The 14,996-nt window shown below is 58.6% G+C and overlaps 1 protein-coding gene and 1 long non-coding RNA gene across 3 annotated transcripts in view; one reads left to right on the forward strand and one right to left on the reverse strand.

The window, feature by feature from the left end:
* Positions 1-13,084, forward strand: part of GRID2IP (Grid2 interacting protein) — a 37,308-nt gene extending 24,224 nt beyond the window's left edge. The window contains exons 10-23 of the mRNA XM_065684899.1: positions 1,054-1,152; positions 2,332-2,429; positions 2,816-2,933; positions 3,098-3,417; positions 3,607-4,020; positions 5,053-5,140; positions 6,256-6,333; positions 7,067-7,263; positions 7,701-7,856; positions 8,737-8,823; positions 9,291-9,420; positions 10,262-10,380; positions 10,967-11,131; positions 11,502-13,084. Of these exons, the coding sequence (XP_065540971.1) occupies positions 1,054-1,152; positions 2,332-2,429; positions 2,816-2,933; positions 3,098-3,417; positions 3,607-4,020; positions 5,053-5,140; positions 6,256-6,333; positions 7,067-7,263; positions 7,701-7,856; positions 8,737-8,823; positions 9,291-9,420; positions 10,262-10,380; positions 10,967-11,131; positions 11,502-11,573 (2,141 nt within the window). The 3' untranslated portion in view covers positions 11,574-13,084. The remainder of the gene's footprint in view (positions 1-1,053; positions 1,153-2,331; positions 2,430-2,815; positions 2,934-3,097; positions 3,418-3,606; positions 4,021-5,052; positions 5,141-6,255; positions 6,334-7,066; positions 7,264-7,700; positions 7,857-8,736; positions 8,824-9,290; positions 9,421-10,261; positions 10,381-10,966; positions 11,132-11,501) is intronic.
* LOC136017027 (uncharacterized) lies at positions 83-3,530 on the reverse strand. 2 transcript variants are annotated; one of them, XR_010613807.1, is made up of 3 exons: positions 2,592-3,530; positions 1,948-2,370; positions 83-1,823 (listed from the first exon to the last, which is right to left on the reverse strand). It is a non-coding gene; the product is annotated as an uncharacterized LOC136017027 (long non-coding RNA). The 2 variants fall into 2 exon arrangements; XR_010613806.1 differs by having other exon boundaries at positions 83-1,630; positions 1,699-1,823; positions 1,948-3,530.
* Positions 13,085-14,996: the final 1,912 nt, after the last annotated feature.

The raw sequence follows: 14,996 nt of genomic DNA on the forward strand, positions 1-14,996 counted from the left end.
AGGTTGATTTGCAGATGTCAGGCAGGAGGTCACCTTTTCTGTACCTTGCGGTTTTGGAAGGAAACCACATTGAGAGGGGAGATGACACCAGAGATGATGCCTTCAGGAGCAAAGGCTTTTGGAAGCTGAGGAACACGGGGTTTGCAGTCAGACAGCAGAAAAGCAAGGGCAAATTCGGGCTGAAATGGCTTAACCTTTGGATTCAGACTTCTTAACTGCTTTCAAATTCATCTATTCCAAGCTATTTACGTTGTGTTGAGGTGTTTATTCTAGACTCAACGTAGGTAAGAGGAAGGGGTGCTTCCAGAGAGACTTTTGGAGGAGCACAGTTATTGTAGCACAGCCTTTCCCCTGGCGCACATGGAAACCTGTTGGGTGTTTGCTCACCTCATTTACACTCTCAATTACCACTGTGTGTGTGGAATCATGCCCCAGCCTACCTAACGTGTTGTAGGACTTAGACCCTAAAATGAGCGTATAAACCTTAGAGCAGAGGGAACCTGATGTACTTCGCTCCTTTCAGCTTCTCAGGTGAAAGGGACAACCTCAGACCATGTGGAGCTCTGGTTGTGCTGGTGCATTGTGTGTGTGTCCATGCAGGGAAGCCCAATGGCCAGAGATCTCTGAGTTTGGGTTAGTCCCTCACCTGGGCTTCTTCCAAACAGCGATGATCTCTGGTGCTTGTGTGTACCGGGCTGTCCACGCACTGGTCTGTCAGATACCATGGAGCCTGATGCTCCGGTATCTTCACCCTGCTGTAAGCCTGAGCCCTGCACTGCACATGGACCAATCCATCACACACCGTGGTTCTTCCAGGCACCATTTCAGGGCTGGCCCCTTCTCCCTTCCTGAGGGCCGGAAGGCGTCAGCCAGGTCCCTCTGGACCAGCCGAGCCCAGGGCTGGAGCTCATGTGCCCCACAAGCTGTTGGATGCCAGTCCCGCTGGATAAAGCCACCCCGTGTCCTGTTGGAGCGCGGGGGGAGCCCCGGGTCACGGCGAGGGGCCGGGGGAGCCGCGGGGTCCGTGCCTCACGGGGATGTTCTGTGCCGCAGCGGAGCCGGAGGCAGAGGAGCGGTACCGCAGCTCCGTGCGAGGAGCCTCTGTGTGCAGGGGAAGCCTTCGGACCCCCCGCCCCGAGGACGGGGCCGCAGGTGGGTACAGGGGGGTCCCCTGGGGAGGGGGGAGCTGGGTCCCGCGGGCTCCGCTGTGCCCAAGCCGCCCGGCCCGGCCCGGTCTAAGCAGGAACGGGGGGGAAAGGCGGAGTGAGCATCGATCCATCCAGCCCAGGGCTTGGATGTCCTGGCTCCTGCCTGGTGGCTGCGGGCAATGCGAATCCGTCCGACCTGCCCTCCGGTGGCTTGGGAAAGGCAGGGATTGCGGGCTGCGTCCTCCCGGCAGCGCCTCACATGCCCTTGGGGATAAACTGGGAGCTTACAGGGCTGCAGCATCAGCCTCTGAGCATCCACCCCATGGATGCGGAGGGAACAACAGCTTTATCTGGAGCCCGTCAAACCAACGTCACTCCTTGTGCCTTCATGGGGTCCGGATCCCCCTCCCTCCTCATGTGCCCTGCAGAGCCCTGTCTCAGGGACACTGCTGGGGTGGCCGGTGCTGCCTGGGCATCTGCAACTGAAAGGATCAGATCTGGGACTCTGCAGCCTCGATGCTGCAAGTGGTGACCCCTGTCCAGCACCTACCAGGGAGGCTGAACAAGGAACCATAAAGGAGCACCCAAGGCACGGCGGTGTCTCAGTGACCCAAGGGTTCTCAGCACAGCACAAAGTCCCGCACGTGTCCTGGATAATTCTCTTGCCCTGAAATACTGCAATGGAAACCCCACGTTTGGCACCATCCCCTGTGTGCAGCACTACTGAGGGACGCAGTGACAGCACCATGGTCACAGCACTGCTCTGGTGCTGAGGATTTACAGGCACCTTCGAACCTACCAGTTGGGTGGACTGAGAGATGAATACTGTCTTCATTTTAGAGAGGAACAAAGGGAATCTGGAGAGGCGAAGGGCAAGGCACAAGAGGACTTTTGCTCCATCGCACTTGTTTTCTAGCACACATGATGCTTCATTGCCGGGTGACTCCTGCTGCCACCCAGGGGAGCTGCAGTAAGACATTCTCTGTTTCACACAGCCCACGCACGGGGCCGTCACCTGCCCTGCATCAATCCCTTGGGATTCCTAGACCCGGCAGCTCCGGGTGCTTCACCATGTGCCGGGTCCCAGCAGGAGATGGGGGAACCTTGATGGGTCAGGGGCACCGGGGGGCACAGGCAGAGGGGGGTCCCTGACTGGTTTGTCTCTTCCTTCCCTTCCCCGCAGGCCAGAGCGACACCGTGGAGGTCCCGGTTCGGCTGATCCCTGGGGAGAGACAGGCTGGAGACGGCACATCCCTGCCGGAGACACCCAACCCCAAAATGGTGCGATGCCCTTGGCCGACCTGTGCGGGACCATCGCGTTTACAGCATCAGCAGTTTGACCCCTTTAGTGCTAATGCAGGAAAGCAGAGGAAAGGGAATGGGAAAGGATGTGCCCATGTAAATACCTGCTGGTGGCTGCAGCATCCCTGCCTCAGAGCTCACCTCCGATCACTTCCCTGGGCAATTAGACAGCTTTAACTGGTGTCTGCCAGCATCCTCCTGCTGCCTTGTGAGGCTCTTGGGGAATAGCCTTGGGCTGGGTGAAGCTCTCTATTAAAGAGCTGGGGGTCCGCTGTGGCTGTCCTGTCCCCATCGCAGGTCTCTGGGGTCTCCACAAGCCCTGTATTGATTCAGGCATCAACAGCAGCTCTTTGCCTGGTTTGCAGATGTCGGCCGTCTACGCAGAGCTGGAAAACCGCCTGCTCAGCAGCTTTGCTGGCAAGATGGGGAGCACTGCCCGGCACAGAGCATCGCCTCCTGCCCCGGAGCTGCCACACGCTACAGGTGAGCATCAGCGCCCCATGGCGACAGGCAGTGCCGGGGGGCTCAGCACTGCTGGCTTGCAGCTTCCCCTTGGTGCTGCGTTATCACGAAGCAGCGATGGTGCCACGCGCGAGCTCCTGCAGAGCTGCACCTGCAGGGCCCCTCAGCGCTGCTCTGCCCCGCAGCTTCTCGCAAGTCAGTGATCTCCTGGCCCAGCGACCCGGTGTCGTCCCAGCAGTGCTACTACCGCCTGCACAGCAGCGTGGCCTCCCCGAGCAGCACCGAGTCCAACCCCTACGTCAGCCTCGACAGCAGCCCGGCCCCATCGCCCCGGCACCGGGACTACGCGCCCAGCCCTCTGTCGCGACGGAAGAAGCTCTTCACCTTCTCCAGGCCCCCGCGCAGCCGCGACACCGACCGCTTCCTGGATGCCCTCAGCGAGCAGCTGGGGCACCGGGTCACCATCGTGGATGATTTCCTCACCCCTGAGAATGACTACGAGGAGGTGAGCGCGGCGCAGGGGTGGCTCGGTGACGGTCTTTGCCCTGGTTGCGGAGCCACCCATGGGCAGCCTGCACTGGGATGGATGCGCAGCCGCCCGTGGGGCTCTGTGGAGGGCAGAGGGAGGGATGCACAGCACAGGGCAGGACCCCGATGAGGTCCCACCTTCATCCTCTGCTCTCTCCATCACCAGATGAGTTTCCACGATGACCAGGGCAGCTACGTCACCAACGACGTCAGCAGCAGCGAGTACATCAGCAGCAGCGACGAGGGCAGCTCCCTCACCTACTCCACGCTGTCGGACCACATCCCCCCCCCGCCGCTGAGCCCCCCCCCTCCGCCGCCCCCCCTGCAGTTCCATGACGCCCAGGCTGTCCCCGCCAAGGCCGAGGCCACAAAGACGGTGGCAGCGCCGGCAGCCAAGTCCCTGCTGAGCCACCTGCAGCCCATCCCGCCCCCCCCGCCGCCGCCGCCGCCCCCCCCGGTGCCCTGCGCGCCCCCCCTGCACCGCGGGCTCCTGCACCGCCGCAGCGAGTCCAACCACATGAGCGTCAAGAGGCTGCGGTGGGAGCAGGTCGAGAACTCGGAAGGGACCATCTGGGGGCAGGTATGGACATGGAGAGGGGGCTGTGGGGTGAGGGTCCATGTGGGATGGGGAAGGGCCCCTGTGCTGAGGCTGTGCAGGTCATCGGGAGCATCCCTGAGCACTGCCCAGAGCATGGAATCATGGAATGGTTTGGGTTGAAGGGACCTTAAAGCTCCTCCAGCTCCAACCCCTGCCACGGGCAGGGACCCCTTCCACTGGAGCAGCTTGCTCCAAGCCCCTGTGTCCAGCCTGGCCTTGAGCACTGCTAGGGATGGGGCACAATGTCCTAACCCCTCGTTGGGCCACACATTCAACACCTTGGCCATGGGAATGAACTCTGAAGATGCAACATTACAGAAAGTCTCATATTAGGGACAGGCCAAGGGGAATGGCTTGAGCCTGCCCGAGGGGAGACTGAGCTGAGCTCTTAGGCAGAAGCTCTTCCCTGTGAGGGTGCTGAGGCGCTGGCACAGGGTGCCCAGAGAAGCTGTGGCTGCCCCATCCCTGGCAGTGCTCAAGGCCAGGTTGGACACAGGGGCTTGGAGCAAGCTGCTCCAGTGGAAGGGGTCCCTGGCCGGGGCAGGGGTTGGAGCTGGAGGAGCTTTAAGGTCCCTTCCAACCTAAGCATTCCCTGATGCTGTTTCTTCTCAACATTGGAATTGTTCGGACCCAGCTGTGGTGATGGCGTCCCAAGGGAGGAGCAGCAGGGAGGGCTCTGTGGGTTCTGCTAAAGCTCAATGAACCCGCAGGCTGCAGCCGCGAGGGAACGCTCCTGGGGTGCATCTCCAGGTTTATTCCTCTCTTCCGAGAGCAGATCAGGTCCCATCACTTGGGTTTGGTGACTCCTGCAGAAGCCACCTGCATGGAGGTGACCGGTTCACCAGGCTCTGGTTTCTGCCCAGGGTTTGCGATGGCCGAGTCTCCAGTGCCACCAACCTGGCCTGGTTTCCTTAGGGACATGGAGCTGAGCTGGGGCGGAGGGAAGGTGGCCACTGGGCACCACTGGGCAGTGCTGGGTGTCCCTGCGGCTCCTGACTCTCCCTCCTCCCGCAGCTCGGGGAGGACTCCGATTACGACAAGCTCAGCGACATGGTCAAATACCTCGACCTGGAGCTGCACTTCGGGACGCAGAAGCCTACGAGTAAGTACCTGAGCCCCAGAACAGGTCCTGGTACTGGTCAGAGACCAGGGCGCTGGGAGGAGCTGGGGGGCAGAGGGGCAGTGTCTGGTCCCAGCATCACCCAGCACGGCCTTTGCTCATGCTCAGCATTGTGTGGCTCAGCAGTCACTATGGGGAGATTGCTTCCCCATCTCCCTTAATGTCCCTGGCTGCTGTTCCCTGTGTTCTCCCCACGTTTCAGTTGGTTGGGGCAGGAAACTCAGCTGGAGTTTCTCTCCCCACGCTGCTTCCCAGCTCTCACAGCACCATTGCCATTGGAATGCTGGAGTGGCCCCACACCACAGCAGAAGCTCAAACCTGCACCACGTAGTAATGAGCTGGGCACAGCCTCTGCTTGCCGTGGTCCATGCAGTGGGGACGGCCAGCGCCGTGCACGGCCCTGCCTGAATGGCTGCAGTTGGGAAGCGAATTGGAGCTTTGGGAAGTCGGCCCTGAGAAAGCCACGAGAACATTTCTGTGTCCATAAAGAGCAGTACAAACACCACTTCTCTTTTTGCATATATAATATGCTAGCTCCCCACAAGACCTATGTATGGGGTCCACAGCTACCGCACATCTCCCCTCTTGCTCTTGAATAGGGGTCTCCTGCAGACCCATGGACTGACACATTCAGGGTGCAAGCAGAGAGCTCCTGTCCCGCACAGGATTCCCAAAGGGATCCGTGGGGCAGCATGGCCTCATTTACCCTGGGAAAGCAAAATGCCAATGGGATGGCTGAGCTCTGCTGCAAGGGACGAGATACATGATGGCAGCATGGGCAGAGCTAAGCCGGAAAGGGCAGATACAGCTGGGACTGGCAGTGGGATGAAATGGGACGCATCATTTTGGGGCTGTTTCTGGGCAGTCTGGGGTTTTCTGTGTGTCTCACCTCTCGTTTTGCCTTTTCCAGCTCCAACTGAGTCCTCCATTGAGGAGATCTTTGAATCGCTGAATTCAAGGATTCCCGGAGCCATTGCTGTGTGCAAAGCATCCGTTGTGTCACTCATGGTTTCCCTGTTTTCAGGACAGTTTTCTTCCCGCTGGAGCCGGCTGAGCCCGTCCTTACCCATGATTAAATCTCTCAGTTTCTCTTCCAGAGCCAACTCTCATGCCTGAAAACTTTAAAAAGAAAGACGTGGTTGAGATTTTGTCCCACAAAAAGGCCTACAACACATGTGAGTAAAGAGCAGGGTGAACCCAGCCCAAAACGGGCCCAGAGATGGGGCCGGGGATGTAGAGAACTGGAAAGGTAACAGGAAGGAGGCCACATGAGCACAATCCCATGGGCACAATCCCTGCACAGCTCTGCTGCTCTGGGCTCTTCCTGCAGCCTCCAGGCTGGGCTCAGCCCTGGGCAGGGGGAAGAAGCAGCGTTTCCAACAAGGGATGGAGATGGGATGTGGCTCATTGGCCTCGGGGGGCAGAGGGACAGAGCCTGCATGGTCCCATGGAGCAGGGAGGGTGTGCAAGGGGCAGTGCTGCTTCTCCAGGATGTGCTTCTGATGTAAAGGAGCATGGAAGGGCTTGGTGGGACCCTGTGGGGCCCAGGTCTCCTGTCCATGAGGGATGTGGGAGAAGAGGAGACGCAGGGGGTGGCTTCCATAGCAACCCAGCCGGACGCATTGGGGATGTGCATGCACAGAATGCAATGCCCTGGGGGGGTCTGCAGGACCAGAGCGACTCCTCGGGGTCCCCATGCAGCCTCTGCAGGGCCCTATGGAGTGGGAAGCCCTTCTTTTCCCTAGGGATTACTGTGTGCCAGTGCGGGCACATGGAGCGGTCCACACCATTCACACCTTGAGCATCTCCTCCTGGCCCTACGCTGCTGGGCAGCCTGTTCCCAGCACAGCCGTCCCCACCGGGGTCCTGTCCTCCTCCCCTCCAAGTGACATCCCTCCCTTCCCACAGCCATCCTCATAGCCCACCTCAAGCTGTCGCACACGGAGCTGCGCCAGATCCTCATGACGATGGAGACGGACCGGCTGGAGCCTTCCCACATCAAGCAGCTCCTGCTGTACGCGCCGGATGGGGAGGAAGTGCAGCGCTTCCAGAGCTACAAGGAGAACCCTGGGAAGCTGAGTGAGCCCGACCAGTTTGTGCTGCAGGTACCTGCGGGCAGGGATGTGCTCCAGGGATGTCCCGCTGGAGCTGCAGGGGAGGAAAGCACAGAGCAATCCGCGGGATGCTCCTGCATGCTGTGGGATGGGAAGAGCTGGTGGCATCGGTCACAGGGACCGCTGGGCACTGATGCTCAGGCTGCGGCATCCAGCAGCTCCCACTGCCGAAGCATCCCTTGATGTTTGCTCCATGACTTTGCCCGGCTCCTGGTGACAAAGTCACTTGTGGATATTGGCATGAAATGTCCCCATCCTGTGGCAGCAAACTGGCTGTGCCCTGCGACTTCCAGCCACTGTCAGGCTGCTCCATGTGGTTGCCTGTGCAGGCTGCTCCCCTGTACAGGGAAATATCCCAGGAAAAACCCCATACAGGAGGGTTAAGGCTGACGGGAGCAGTGATAACTCCCCCCTCCTTTTGATCCCAGATGCTGTCAGTGCCAGAGTACAAGATCCGCCTGCGCAGCCTGCACTTTAAGACCACTCTGCAGGAGAAGACAGAGGAGATCAAGGCGAGCTACGAGTGCATCTGCAAGGCCTCTCTGGAGCTGAAGAGCAGCAAGAAGCTGGCCAAGATCCTGGAGGTCAGCACAGTCCTTCCTGCTGCTGTCAGCCACCGGCACCCATAGGAATGCCTGCAGGAGCCTGGGCATCGCAGGCACAGCTCCGGTCCCAGCGCTGAGCCCTGCACCTCTCCGGGTGCAGCTTGAGCAGCTTGCAGGAGAGAACAGATCCTGCTGCAGGGCTCCTTGACCCCACTGACATCAGCTGCCCCACACTGATGTTCAATGGGGGTTTAAAAGCAGCAGGTGGCACAAATGAGGTCAAAATGCGACAAAGGCATTTCCAGATTAGTGGCACCTGGGCACTAACCCCCAACACCAAGTCAACAGGGGGCAATGGCTCGTTGCACATTAATGGGAGGTGAACAGAGAGCCCCAGCCTGAAACCCCCATGGTCCGAGGTCCCTGCTGCTCGCCAGGCCCCAGGAGGGATGCTGGGACTCGGGTGAGCCCACTCCGGGGTCCTGATGTGCCTCCAAGGCTGCGCAGCTGCAGCAGAAGGAACTGGAGCATTCTGGAGGGGAAAGCCGGCTCTGCTGGTCACTGTTCCCTTTGAAACACCCCCTTACAGGTAAAAGTCACAAAAGGCTTCAGGGAGAGGAGAGCTTTGGCATTGCCAGTGTGTACAGAACCAGCAGGAATTCTGCCTTTACATGTACCCACGCACCCAGTCTAACCCATTGAAGGAACTGGTCGTGTTTTATTACTGATGCTCTATGAACGCCTCTAGGGGCCCCTTAGCAGAAGTGACCTGGCACAGAAGAGGCCCCAGGTACAGGGGGTGGCTTCTTAGCTCTGCTCCTACCACATCACTTGTAGGTCCCTGTGACCCAGAAGGAGAAGGGACAATGTAAGTGCTGGAGGTCACTGGTCAGTCTCTCACTGGGGTTTCTCCCTGCAGTTTGTGCTGGCGATGGGGAACTACCTGAACAACGGGCAGCCCCGGACCAGCAAAACCACGGGCTTCAAAATCAACTTTCTCACTGAGGTAGGACAACGTGTGGCTGTTCTGTCGGGGAGGCACCAATGCTGGGAGCTCCAAGTGCCTGTCCCTCTACAAGGGTCCCGGATTGATGTGCAGGGTGGGCTTCAGAGAGGCTGTACCAGTGCTCTGATGCTTCAGTGTGCTGGGGCCTCAGACCCGTGCTCGCTGAGAGGCTGTGGGGTTGGAGAAACCAAAGGTCTTCATCCCACGTGGGCTGCTGTGGAGGATGGGGTGAGAGCATCGAATAGCACCTCGACACCACTCCTCTGGGTGCAACGTGCTGTCTAAACATTAAATGTCCGATTTAACCATTAATCCACATATCACGGCTGGTATTGCCACGCACGTGAACGCGGGGTGAGCTGAGAGAGCAGAGGAGCCCCTGTGTGTCTGGTGACCGATGCTGAGCACACGGCAAACCCCAGTCTCCTCTGCATAGGGACCTCCTGACCTGTTTTGCTTTGCTGCAGCTGAACACCACCAAGACCGTAGATGGGAAATCCACCTTCCTGCACATCCTTGCCAAGTCACTCAGCCAACACTTCCCAGAGCTCCTGGGCTTTGCCAAGGATCTTCCCACAGTGCCGCTCGCTGCCAAAGGTAAAGGGACGAAAGCATCTGTGAGCTCTGTGCCTTGGTTCTGTTTGGGTCTGGAATCAGTCGTGAGCTGCACAGCATTGGCATGAGCAGGATGGCAGCGAAATGAGTGAGGGATGGTCCTGAGTGAGAGGATGGGGTTAGGGAGGGATGAGCTCGGTGACGGGAGGTCCCATCCATCCCGTGCTGCCGCACATGGCAGTGCCTCAGCAGTGCTCTGCGCCCTGACCTGAGCCTCCTGACCTGGAGCAGGGCTTCCCAAGTGCAGAGGTGTCCGTGCAGCAGAGGGAAGGGCCGGGAGCTGCTCTGCTCCACCCAGCCCCTGCCTCCTTGCATCCCCAGCGCGGGCGCCAGCGCTATTGCTGCGGGTGGTACAGAGTGCACAGCACCCTGTGTGCTGGGTTCACCATCCGGGAACAGCTATGGCACTGCTGGGCATCATCCTGCTTCCCTGCCTGCCATAGACAAGTGACAGAGCTGCTGGGGATCACCCATCCACTGAGGTGGTGCCACAGAGGCTGGCTGCACACAGAGCAGAGCCTGCATCCTTGAACCCCATCCCCTGCTGGCTGTGGGCAATTCCCTTGGGAATTAGTGCCACAGTGGGTAAATAAAGGAGGAAATGCAGGCCCGGGGATGTAAATTCCCACTTGGAAGTCTGTACCTGTAGCTTTCCAGCTGGATTTTGTATCTGCCCCAACCGCTCTGTCACTGAAGGCTCACTGCTGCCCAAACTGCTGCCGCTTTATACCCAGTGTCAGACCTTGCCTCACCCATGGCTCTCACTGTGCTGCAGGAAGCCAGCCCTAAGCCTCCTAACCCTGACCCCTCTCTTCTCATGCAGTGAATCAGAGAACGCTCACAGCTGACCTAAAGGACCTGCACACCACTGTCAGTGACATTCAGACGGCCTGTCACAACATGCCAGCTACCGCGGAGGACAGGTTTGCTGTTGTGATGGCCGTATCCTTCTGCGAATGGGGCACATCACCGAGGTGACTTCACTGCCTCCGGTGAAACCATTCGGTGTCGTTGCGCCCCTTGGGCAGCAGCGGGGCTGTGTCTGGCTATAGGAAAGCCTCATCTCAGCACTCGGTGAATCTTCCCTCTCCACCCACTCTTAGTATGGGAAACAGCCCTGGTGATGGGCACCGGTTCCCCTGCTTCCGCAGGGCAAACCCAGTGCCACGAGGCCAGCGAGCTTGCTGAGCTGTTCATCCTTCCACACTGGCCCCGAGCAGCTGTGGCTGCCCCATCCCTGGCAGTGCTCAAGGCCAGGTTGGACACAGGGGCTTGGAGCAAGCTGCTCCAGTGGAAGGGGCCCCTGGCCATGGCAGGGGTTGGGGCTGGAGGAGCTTTAAGGTCCCTTCAACCCAAACCTAAGGTTCTATAAGCGCTGCCGGGGAAGCTGAGCGTGCCAGTGGGCCCCCTTCGCAGCCAGCATCTGCAGCAGCTCCTTTCTTAGACCCAAGATGAAACCCAGCCATTTGATAAGCAGAAGTGACCCTGACCTGTACCAGGCTGTTTGTCCTTAAGCCGCTTCCCTCAGTCCTTCCTGGAGAGTGCCCAGCCTGCCATGCGATCCCTGGACGATCTGCAGCACAAGGCCATGGAGGAGTTCGGCAAGGTGCTGTCCTTCTTCGGGGAGGACTCGAAAATGACAACTTCTGAGGCTTTCTTTGGCATTTTTGCAGAATTCATGAGCAAGTTTGAGGTGAGCTCCGCTCGCAAAGGCAGCCGGCGAGGGGGCTCTGTTAAATGTCCGTGTTTTACCTGCACGTGAGCTGTGGGAGCCAGATGAGGGCTCTGTGTCTGTAAGGTGCCAGGTTTCAGTGCCCAGGTTGGTTGGTGGGTGCAGGAGGGTTGAGGGTCACCAGCCCCATGGAGAGTCAAGCAGATTGTCATGGTCCAGCGTTCTTGGTTAACGGAGGCTGGGTTGGAGCTTTGCAAAGCAGACACTTGCACTGCCTTCTTGTCCTGGGTTCAGCCTTAAACCACAACACTCATCCAGTGGGAAGCAGGGGTAGAATTAAGCCAGGACATCCCTGGCCCGTGCGCATCTCCTCTCTCTGCTCTCTCTGCAGCGGGCGCTCAGTGACGTGCAGGTCGGCGAGAGCCAGCGCAGCCCCCGGATGACGTCCCCCCTGGCCTGGTGATGGGCAGCATCCCATGAGCTGCGGCGTTCATTGCCAACCAAGTGCGATTTGCTCCCGTTGAGGCCGGTTGTGTGCCCGCTGCTGCAGCCTGCTCCCACCCAGCACAGCATGGACCGGGGCTCGGGGCAGTCGGGATGCTGACAGGGCACCACAGGGGGTGGTGGATGGGTGCGAGGGTGAGGCACAGGGACATGAAGGTGAGCAGCTCACTGGTCTTGACAAGAGCTTTCCTGGTGTCCTCCATTCCCAGCTTATTCCAGGATTTAGACGCCCCTGGGTAAAGCCCCCCCATCTCGTGTTCCCAGAGCATGCCATTGCTGGCCGGTGGCAACGGGATGCCACACAACTTTCAGAACCCTTCTGGCAGGTCGGTGTGGTCCCAAATGTGAGCCAGTCTGGTTCTGCCCAGCTGTGCTGGAGTAAGGGAAGGCCAGAGTCCTTCCTGGCCACCAGCTTTGCTTAAAGGTGTGTTAGAGACTGGCAGGTCTTGGCATCATCCCAAGAGTTTAGCAGCAGCACTACAGGCTTATTGGAACTCACCAGGAGACACAAATCCCTGAGCATTCTGGTGCCTCAGGGGCAGAGACCAGTGAGAAATAGATCCCTGTCCTATATTTGCTCCCAAGGGCTGGAATCCCGAGAGTCCCTTTCGTCTATGGCCGGTTGTTCATGCTGAGTGTACCCAGGGAACTCGGAGTGTGCAGGTCCAACCTTCCAACAATGTCTGCTTGTTGTTTAGATGCGGTGTCCCTGGGACGGAAGGGAAGCAGCATCCCCTGCTCAGTGCATGCCCCTCGGGGTGACACGGTGCCCCCCGAGCTTGCCAGCAGCAACCACATTCCAGTGCGTTCGCACTGGGAAGCATCGCTCCGTGCAACCCGCATCCATTGCCTTTCAGACTCCACTCGCTCCGACATCCTGCCCAGTGGAAGACATAGCGTAGGGAACCTTCCTCCCGTCTATTGCCAGAGCCAGAGCTCCTCCTGCAGCCCCTGCTCAAGCGCAGGGACTGGTGCATTACTTAGGGGGGACCTGATGACCATCAAATCTGGGGGGTTCAGTCCGGTTTTAAGCCCTGCTCTAGGGAGTGAAGTGCATTTCCACAAGTGTTCTCAGCTCATACAGCTTGAAGTGCCAGGTAGCTTCTAGTGTTGTCCAGCCCTGACAGCAGGGCCAGGGCAGCGCTGCCCCAGCTCCACGTGGCTGGGATGCTGCACACTGCATTCAGTTCATTTGGGTTTATTTTTCTAACCGCATATTCAGTATCGAAACCGCCCGAGGTTCTTTCCCTCGCAAAGGTGAAAGCGCTGTACATAGGTTTTGCTACGTGTCGTACCTTCCCAGCACGGGTGGAACTCCAACCCCTTTGGTATTTTTATGGGAATATTTTCGAAGAACCAGAACTTCTGACTTACGGTCGTATTATTTGATAATGGGACTCGTGCGTAGTCACAGTTCAGCCTCTCCCCCATGCCTGTGTGCCGTCCCCGAAATAAAGCTACTGCCTTCTGCCTCCTGATGGCACGGACCTCGGTGTTGTGCGCGACACTGCTCGTGTGACGGCTGCAGGTGGAATCCTGCCCCAGGCACTGCTGTGACCGCTGACCCTCACCCCTCCAGGAGGGAGCTGCAGGATCCGACCCTGGGCTGGGAACAGGGCAAACAACGGCACAAGCGCGCCCGGCCCTGCGTGCGCACCCGCAGCCAGGTTCATGTGCTGGGTGTGAGCAGCGCATTCTTGGCATAGCGCGGAGTATTCCTGCAGCCTTCAGAAGAAAGCATCGAGAGAGTGGATGAGCCAGGGGCTGTTTCTCTCTGCAAAGGAATTCCTGGCTGAGGCTGGGTTTATGTCCCCAGAGGGGTTTATCTCCTTTACACTAAGAGCAGATAGGGGCCGGCTGCTATCGGCTTTCTGCTTGTAGTTTAGCCTGTTTACAGCAGGCTGCTCGTGCCTCCCTGAAGGCCACAGCACCGGCAACTGTCAAAGAGCCCTGAGCAGAGCTAACAGAGAGGTGACCGGTAGAAATCCCCTGCTGGACACGTGCATTTACAGTGCTCAGGCCCTCCTGCTGCTCCCGGCTCAGCCAGCCTGGCTCTTCCGCAGCCCTGGGGATAATCGTGGAACCCCAGCCTGGTTGGGGTTGAAGGGACCTTAAAGCTCATCCAGCTCCAAGCAGGAACCCCTTCCACTGGAGCAGCTTGCTCCAAGCCCCTGTGTCCAACCTGGCCTTGAGCACTGCCAGGGATGGGGCAGCCACAGCTTCTCTGGGCACCCTGTGCCAGCGCCTCAGCACCCTCACAGGGAAGAGCTTCTGCCTGAGAGCTCAGCTCAGTCTCCCCTCGGGCAGGTTCAAGCCATTCCCCTTGGCCTGTCCCTATGTGCCCATTTACAAAGCCCCTCTCCAGCTTTCTTGTAGCCCCTTCAGGCACTGGAAGGCTCCCAAGCTGCCCAGTGCAGATGCAAAACCTCCCACTGCCCATTGCAGAACCGATCCCGGAGCCTCCCTGGCAGTCAGCATCACCCATCGCACGCTGCCTTTGCTGCTTCTTGGTAACTGCAAACAGGAACGCATTTCTCCCCAGAACCGGTGCCCTGGCACTCCCCTCACAGCCCCGGCTCAACAGAGCCCCTGCGTCAGCCCCGGTCACGGGATCCTCGGCACAGGAAAGCCTGTCCTTGGGAAGGAAATAATAAGTCAGGCAGCAGCGCGGGGTCAGGCAGGGAATGCAGGCTCCAGCTCCTCGGGTGCTGCTTCCCCCGCTGCCAGAGCCGGGAGCAGTGACCTGACAACCCCGGCTACATCCCGAAGCTCGGAGTATTTAAGGGGTTTCACCCTTCCCTGCAAGAAATGGGGGAAAAGGCTTCAAAGAGGAAATGAGCAGCTTTAGCGAAGTCACGGTGAAGGCACGAGGGCAGCTGTAGCAGGGGGAAACTAGCACGAGGCTGGCATCTCCAAGCCAAAGTGCAACCACTTTGAACCCTCTCTCTAAGTATCTTGATAATGGTTCGAAGGGCCACTATCTATAATGATTTTCCAGGTGCCATAAAGGATGCCAAAGAGACAAACTGAGGTATCACCTCCAGAATGGAAGGGCTGGAAGTCAGGAAAAAGGGGCACAGACGGGGAGCCAGCGCAGTGCACCTGATTGCTGGGTCTGAAGCCCCAAATTCCAACGCAATTTGGGGAAATCTGAGTTTTCCAAGTTCCAGCAGATCAAATGAAAGCATCTCCAATGGCAAGGTTCAAAGACCTTTAGCTATGTTCATCTGCACTATAAGCCAAAAGTGAAACAAGGGGACAAAATACAGACACCAAGGCTTTGCTTTCTGTTATTACAGAGCCTGGGGTGCCCTTTTCTCGTTAACAAACTCGCTTCTATTATCAATGTCAAGAATTGCCTGTAGGTGTTTATCAGGTTCTC

The sequence above is a fragment of the Lathamus discolor genome, chromosome 6 (assembly GCF_037157495.1).
Source record: "Lathamus discolor isolate bLatDis1 chromosome 6, bLatDis1.hap1, whole genome shotgun sequence".
Lineage (NCBI taxonomy): Eukaryota > Metazoa > Chordata > Aves > Psittaciformes > Psittacidae > Lathamus > Lathamus discolor.